Source organism: Brassica napus, chromosome A4 (genome assembly GCF_020379485.1).
Source record: "Brassica napus cultivar Da-Ae chromosome A4, Da-Ae, whole genome shotgun sequence".
NCBI classification, from domain to species: domain Eukaryota; kingdom Viridiplantae; phylum Streptophyta; class Magnoliopsida; order Brassicales; family Brassicaceae; genus Brassica; species Brassica napus.
Window position 1 is genome coordinate 20,919,408 of NC_063437.1, and position 7,365 is coordinate 20,926,772.

At 33.4% G+C, this 7,365-nt stretch overlaps 2 protein-coding genes across 2 annotated transcripts; both read right to left on the bottom strand.

Annotated features, from left to right (window-relative positions):
• Positions 1 to 2,077: 2,077 nt before the first annotated feature.
• LOC106429247 (endochitinase At2g43590) lies at positions 2,078 to 3,641 on the bottom strand. The gene is made up of 2 exons (XM_013869988.3): positions 3,101 to 3,641; positions 2,078 to 2,630 (listed from the first exon to the last, which is right to left on the bottom strand). Exons 1-2 carry the CDS (start codon positions 3,477 to 3,479, stop codon positions 2,227 to 2,229), a joined length of 783 nt encoding a protein of 260 aa, XP_013725442.2. The 5' UTR covers positions 3,480 to 3,641; the 3' UTR covers positions 2,078 to 2,226.
• A 479-nt stretch (positions 3,642 to 4,120) lies between these two features.
• Positions 4,121 to 5,549, bottom strand: LOC106429255 (endochitinase At2g43610-like). Its single transcript, XM_013869996.3, has 2 exons — positions 5,046 to 5,549; positions 4,121 to 4,697 (listed from the first exon to the last, which is right to left on the bottom strand). Exons 1-2 carry the CDS (start codon positions 5,494 to 5,496, stop codon positions 4,303 to 4,305), a joined length of 846 nt encoding a protein of 281 aa, XP_013725450.2. The 5' UTR covers positions 5,497 to 5,549; the 3' UTR covers positions 4,121 to 4,302.
• Positions 5,550 to 7,365: the final 1,816 nt, after the last annotated feature.

Consider the following 7,365-nt stretch of genomic DNA (forward strand, 5'->3'; position numbering starts at 1 on the left):
TATACTAAAAATTTATTCTCTAGGAAAATTCTACTAATGTAACATAACCTTTGTACATATTTATAAAACAAAATCTATATTCACGCTTCAAAGCTTTGTCACCATCACATGTAAACCCTAAAAACAAAACACATCGCCGTTATTATGATTTTGTGCATGTTTCCAAGGATGATGAAGAGACCAAAGGTGGAGCGGGGATGAGACTGTGAGGTAGTGAGGATAACGAGACGAGCGAGATGGAGTCCTAAGAGCTCTTGCGGCAACGAAGGACGAGATGACGAAGAAGAAGTGGAGTGAGCCAGGGACACGAGGTCATGGGGAAGAGGACGTGCGAGGAGTGGGAGCTTTGAAGATTTCTACGGAGGATTTGTTTGGTGTTGTTGTTTTTTGGGTGGTACCTTTGATTTCGATTGCATGATGGACATCAGCATATATGAGATTGAAGTCTCTGTTATGGCTAAACTTGATTATATTTTGAGGTATTATCTTTGTACTGAATGTTTCTGTGTGTTTAAAGCTGAAACTGTTATGCATTGTTGATGAGCTTGAAAGTTTCAAGGTCTCAAAGACCTTAAGAGTTCAATCCACTACTTATGTGAGATTGCAGTCTAAATCCAGTGGCCTTAGAGTTCTTATCATGAGTTGCAAAAATGTGTTCTTGTGATCTCAAGGCAAAAGGAAACTCTTTGACCGTCTTATATATTGTGTACTGTGATTATAGAGCTGAAATTTTTAGGTTTTGTCCAGTCTTATTTCTCCATAATTCACTCTTTTTGTTTGTATAGTTCGCTGAGATGATACAACCCATTGAAGAAAGGATGTGTAATGTGCATAACTATGTTAATTGCAGCATTCTTTGAGTTTTTCACAGAATGTTGAACATATAATTCACAACCCAAATCGTTCTATATGTATACAGGTTTAATCTATGTATTGTACATTTTTATATAATAACTAATAAACATAATGAATTAAAATCTATAAATCAGGATTCTATTGTCCTTTTTACCTTAGCATGCCCTTTTCTTTATTAACATTGCATGTTTTATTAAGGGCAATCAAGTAATATTAATAATATATTTATATTGGGTCATTTTCTTTGGATCCAGCCCACATCAGATTTCTCTTGGGCCATTTGAGCCGATTAAAAAATCAGATACAATTTTCACATTTTTTTTCCTTTGGATCATTACGTCCAAGTTCAAATAATTTTTTTTCAACTATTCTTAATTATTATTATTTTTTCTTTTCTTAATATAATTTAAGCATTCATAAAAAAATTGAATTATTTCATTGAAAAGTATAAATATTTATTAAAAGTATATAATTTTTTATTAAAATATTAACCATATAATAAAATTAATTTATCAGAGTTATACCAATTTAATTCATTAAAAAATAAAGTTTAATTTTTTAAACATAAATAGTCATTTAAGATGAAATACGATAAATAAAGATAAAAAAATTAAGTCTTTTATAAAATAAAACACAAATATATGAAAATATGATATTTACTAAATATTTGTCAATTGAAAAAAAAAAAAAATCTTTGAAAACGCGGGTCAAAATCTAGTATATATTTAATTTCATTTTTTTCTATAAATATTCGCCATGCGCCGAAGCATATCTATACATAGTTTGTTAGTATTCAGTATTCACCATTGATAATTCCTGTGGGGATAACACCCGAAAATATTATATGCTAATTAATAACAGGTGATCTTTTAAATGCAGACTTGAAATGATATATATATATCACATAAATACACATAATATTAACGAGACGTCATATTGATGAGAGGGACTAAGGATCTGAATTGGAAGAGGCATAATAGTAAGTGTGATTGAAAAATCAAACAGAATAATGGTTAATGTGAATCGGTCAGCTGACATAATAGTAAGTGTGATTGAAAAATATAGTATTTTTATTCACTGAAATTTCAATAAAATTGATATCATAGAAATATATGGAAATTATTCACAAGTGACGTCTCATATTTATGCGCATATATATCACAAGTTTTGAAATATTTTTATATTATTATATTAGTATAACTGTTTTTTTTTTTGAAATTTCCACAAATACAATATTCAAATGAAAAGAGATGCTCTAGCAAACTAAAAATTAAACCGTCCCTTATGTAAATTACCATTTTTATTTATTAAATAATGACAAAATAGCCTAGAAAGTTATGGATCCGTGAAGAAAAGTCTTTGTTGACATTTCTAGCAATTGATGTTGGCTCCTGGGTCCACACCCAGCTGTCTACAATAGTCTCTATAGTTTCCCGTCCTTGCACTAACGGCACCCGAGTTCCCACCGTCACATTCCTTACCATTGATGGCTCTAATGGTGGCTCCAAATCCTTCCTTCAGTACCGGCCTTAGGCTCTTCATCCAAAACCACAAACCCGTCCTGAAAGATACAGTTGAGTTGCTACCTACTAGTTCAGGCTGGCTCAGGAGGGGGAGTTTGAGAGTATCGCCACACTCTCCGTACATAAAGTTCGATGATAGTTGGATAGGACCACGACCGTAGTAGCCTTTTCCCGGTACACATGGGTATTGCATGTTGTTCTCGTCGCAGTAGTCCCGTGACGTCCCATTTACCTCCTCTATGTAGCAGAAATCTAAAGGTGGAGAGACATATCAAGCTAATTAATTGGTACCAACTGAGATCAATATTTCATATATGTGTGTGTGTGTGTTTGTTTTTGTATATGAAGTAATATATAGGAGTCTAAATCTTTAGATATTTCAATGATTTTTTTTGTCACGAGATATTTCAATGATTTAATTATTGTAAATTTATTGAATTCTATGCCTAGCAGCTTTCATCCCCAACTAAGACTATTTTTTTCTTAGAAATAGAAAGAATATTATGAAGATAAATTTTGATTAAAAAAATTATTTTTATCTCTAAATAAAAAAATGTAATTAGTATTTTCTATATTTTTTCTTAAAGGTAGAGAAAACATATTACAATACTTTAATTAAAGTATATCCGAACAAACAAAAAATAAGAAAGAGAAAAAGAACCTATTGAAGGGAATAATAGTTCTTGCTGACAAAAAAAAAAGAAGGAATAGTTCTTACGCACGTTCGGTCTCGTGAGTAAAATGAGCAAACATGGCAGCGATCTCGAGCCGGGTAACAATGCTATTGAAGTTTAAGGTAGTATTAGCGGCGCTAAGAAAAGATTCACGAGTGTAGAATCTTTTTCCGGCACAGCCATTACGGGATTGGTTAATAATTCCGTCAAAGAATTTTTGAGTCACAATCTTCTCAACAGGTTCTCTACTTGTTCTGCAAGGACCTGATTGGCAACCGGAACCACAGTGCTGGTCGGTGATATCACAATAACCATGTTGACTGCAGCATAGGATTGGAGAGCAGCCGCAGAACTGCGACTTGGCAGTTTGGGAGTAAAAACCGAAGAGGCAGATGAGAAAAACTGATGAGATTTTTGTGAGAGCCATGTTTGTGGATGAGAAGAATAGGAAGAGCTTGAGATCGTTTATAGTGGAAGCTGTGTGGTGGTTTCTTCTTGTTTGGTCATTTAATTTGACTCTTCAGCCTCGAAGATTATTCAATGGTTTGGCAATTTTCATTTTTTCCTCGAACAAGATACATATGGTAAATATTCTCATTTTTGTATCATTACTGAATACTATATACATATTACTAGGATTTCCTGAATAAATCGAACAAACAAAAATTTTACATTTTTATTTTACAAAAATTATCCACTCATTAGTTTATATACACAAACATTTCTTACAAAGAATTTGATTCAGGCATTCCTGAGTTTTTATATATTAACGTAATGCTTAATAGACTACCACAGGTCCATAGTTGTTGCGTCCACAACACCACCACCATCTCGCCGCCTGGACCGTGGTCAACATCATATCGTTTCGAATTAGTTAACCTCAAAAATTTACCTTCGTGGTTCAAATCCAGCATTTTCTTATTCTTTTGGGGTTCTGCCTACTATATATTTTTGGATAATATTTCGGAATACAATATTTTTATTTTATAACTTCAAGATAATTTCAATCGAACCATATTATGTATAAAATATAATCGTATCATAAGTGTTCTATTGTAGTCAGAAAAGTGTTTTATGTGTAAAAAGGAAATATGTTTATTGGATAATGACTTGTACAAACAACACAATATTAGTTACCTTAAGACACATCATATAGTGTATGACCAGTAGTCTCTTATTTTCTTTATTATTCGACACATGAAATCTTTAAAACACACACACACACACACTTAAAAACCACATTGAGTAGATCAACACTTGAGGTTGGTTCCAGGAGTGACCCCAAGCTTCTTGCAGAAATCCAAGTAATGGTTAACCCTGCTCTGCACTGCGGCTGGACGCCCACCGTCGCATTCACCACCGTTGATCCTCCTCGTTGTGGCTCCGAAACCTCTGCTCAAAACCGGACGCACATTCAAGTTCCAGAACCACATGGCACACTTGAAAGCCACGGTTGGGCTACGAGCCACCATATCTGGATCCTTCAAGAGAGGAAGTCCAAGGAACTTTCCGGCTGCACCATAGTTGTAATTCCATGTGATTTGGATGGGACCACGACCGTAGTAGTTCTTGCCCGGTTGACATGGATACGTTTTGCTCGGTGAGCAGTACCTTCCTCTAGCTATTTCTTCTTTGTAGCAAAAACCTTTACATAACCCGAAGAAAGACATTTTTATTTCAAAACATGAAATGGATGCCCCAATTAATAAATATAATGTTACCAAAAAAATTATATATGGAGTATGTTTTGCAATAAAACTAGCAGCCTTATATTTATGAGGATGATTCCTGTGTATGTAAATTTCTTCAACTCTCGAGATTAGTCTCTAATATAACCTAAGGTGTTTGCATATATTTGCCTGGAATTTTTTATTTAAAAACTAATCTCTATAACTATAACTATAAATTATATAAGACCAAAAAAGCATAACTATAAACTATCTATATAATATTTTCTGATGAAAAAATGATAAGAGTAAACGTTGAAACATACTTCCAGATTCATGAGAGAACTGAGCCAACATGGCTGCAATCTCACGCTTAGCGACAGTTCCTTTGTAGGCTGGAAACGATTGAGCGGCCGCAATGAACGCCTGGCGAGTGTAGAAGCCTTTGGCTGGGCAACCATTTCCAACTTTGCTCATGATGCTGTTAAAGAACGCTGGTGTGACAACGCTTGCTATGGTACCACGTGGACCAGCGTTTAGACCGCCGCTACCGCTGGGAGTAGGAGTAGGTTTAGGTTTTGATTTGCAAGGTCCATTCTGGCATCCCGTGCCGCAGTAGGCGTTTGTAGTGCCACAATATCCCCACCTGCTGCAGCACATGTTGCCTTTACATCCAGTTTTACCGCAGTTTTGCGAAAACGCGGTTTCTGCTAAGATGGTCAATGTGAAGAGGAGAACGATGAGAGCGTTTTTCAGGAGCATTTTTTGGGACGCCATTTTTTATATTTTTTGATGGAGTGTTTTGAAGGGTGAGTTGTGTAGAGAAATGAGGAGGGTTTGGGATGTATTTATAGTGTAAATTTGGTGATATCGAATTATGTTTGGTCAAGTATAATATGTTTTATAAATAAGTCATGACCCATTCCTTTTTCTTGTAGTTGTGATTCAAATACTATGATCATTTGAATATGGACTTGGTAATAACGTTTAGCTGAATTAGACTAGGAGACGAAACTGAGGATAATCTTTTTAAAATAAATAAATAAATAAATAAGTATGGGATTGGGTCGGTTTAAATAAACTGACATCCTATACTATTGAAAAATAATTTTATATCTTGATATGTCTAACCAGGAACAAAGAAAGTTGTAAATGTGTGCATTCGTATATACAGTTAAACTGATTAGTTCAAAAGCCTCGATCCAATTTGACTAAAACTGAAGTCTAAGTTTCTTTTGTCATATAATTCAGATGAAAAGTACTATAAATTTTACATCATACATGATTAACATAAAAACAAAATTTATATATAAAAGGTTGCTTCAAGATGTTATTATTACATAATGTATGCATGTGTTTGTAATATGTTCCTGCAGGTTCTACGATCGCTTGAGACCTCCGTATACGAACTTTTTCTAGTAAATATTACAAACAAAAAACTGTACATATGGAATTGCTTTTTTGGTCTAATATGGAATTGTTTATGGTAATAAAATCATAGTTAAAAGAAACAATGGAGGGTGATGAAAATGACTAAGTTAAGAACATCAACCATGTTGGGTTCATGTCGTGGTATATTTATTTAAGTGTTTAAAACTTACTATATATTAGTCCTCTTTAATACATACGATGTTATCCGAAAATATATAGTTTTGTGTAAAAGACTTTTTCTTCTTCGGCGAGTAGATCAAAGCCATTGGAGTAAAAGATTTGTTAAGGTACGCATGCTGGTCAACTTAACTTTACGAATTCGCCAAATATTTATAAAATAGTTACAATTTAACCGCTATGAAATAGAAAACCATTCTTTTCTGGAGAATTTCAAAACATCGAACCATATATTTCTGATTGGTTGCGTGGAGAACGTTCAATTCAACATGGTTAAATTATTTTTATAACATCAATACACGATAGATGTTGCTCAAAAAAAAAAAAGAATACACGATAGATTGTTATTAGACGAGTATATATAATGCTTACTTGCGGTGTACGTATAAAATCAAGGTATGTGATACGATTGTTTTTCAAACCTGTATAACACGATTAATTTAAGTTTAAGGTACTTAAATCCTCATAATAATAGAAATCTATATGCATATTAGAGGCGAATACATCATTAGATTAATATAAGCACGTACAAGTAAATGATAATGTTAATGCTCTTACGTGATGGTAGTTAACATTCTAAATCAGCTTATAATATATGAATATCAAGGGGTTTACTTCGCGAGTCACGACAATAAAGAGGTTTACTTAGCGCTAATTAAGGATCCTTGGAATGCGTTGACTTGGCCCTATCCATTGAAAGTCAACTCAAGCATGTCACATGCTCACATGAATAAACTCTCTTTTCTTTTGTCTGGTCAAGATGTAAGAACTTATTACTATTTCTTTTAGACATTCATGTGCTTTTTCTAAGAAAATAAGTTCCAGTCTTTCGATTCGTAATTTTTAAACTGAAAGTGTAATATTTACGATGATTTCACGTTACCCAAATCATATACTCAAATTCGGATTTGACCTCGAGATCAATGGTACCCGTTTTTATTTTATTTTAAGTTCATTATTCAACAGATTATTTGTTTACATTTATTGAAAATGATGGTTAAAACAAGAGGAAGAATACTAGGTAGTTTTCCTTTTTTC

Bases quoted from the DNA above. Each gene is read 5' to 3' on its own strand.
- LOC106429255 (XM_013869996.3), bottom strand. From the start codon at position 5,496: ATGGCGTCCCAAAAAATGCTCCTGAAAAACGCTCTCATCGTTCTCCTC. The intron at 4,698-5,045 runs GTATGTTTCAAC...GGTTATGTAAAG, and splicing joins GTTCTCTCATGAATCTGGAA to GTTTTTGCTACAAAGAAGAA.
- LOC106429247 (XM_013869988.3), bottom strand. From the start codon at position 3,479: ATGGCTCTCACAAAAATCTCATCAGTTTTTCTCATCTGCCTCTTCGGT. The intron at 2,631-3,100 runs GTGCGTAAGAAC...CTCCACCTTTAG, and splicing joins TTTTACTCACGAGACCGAAC to ATTTCTGCTACATAGAGGAG.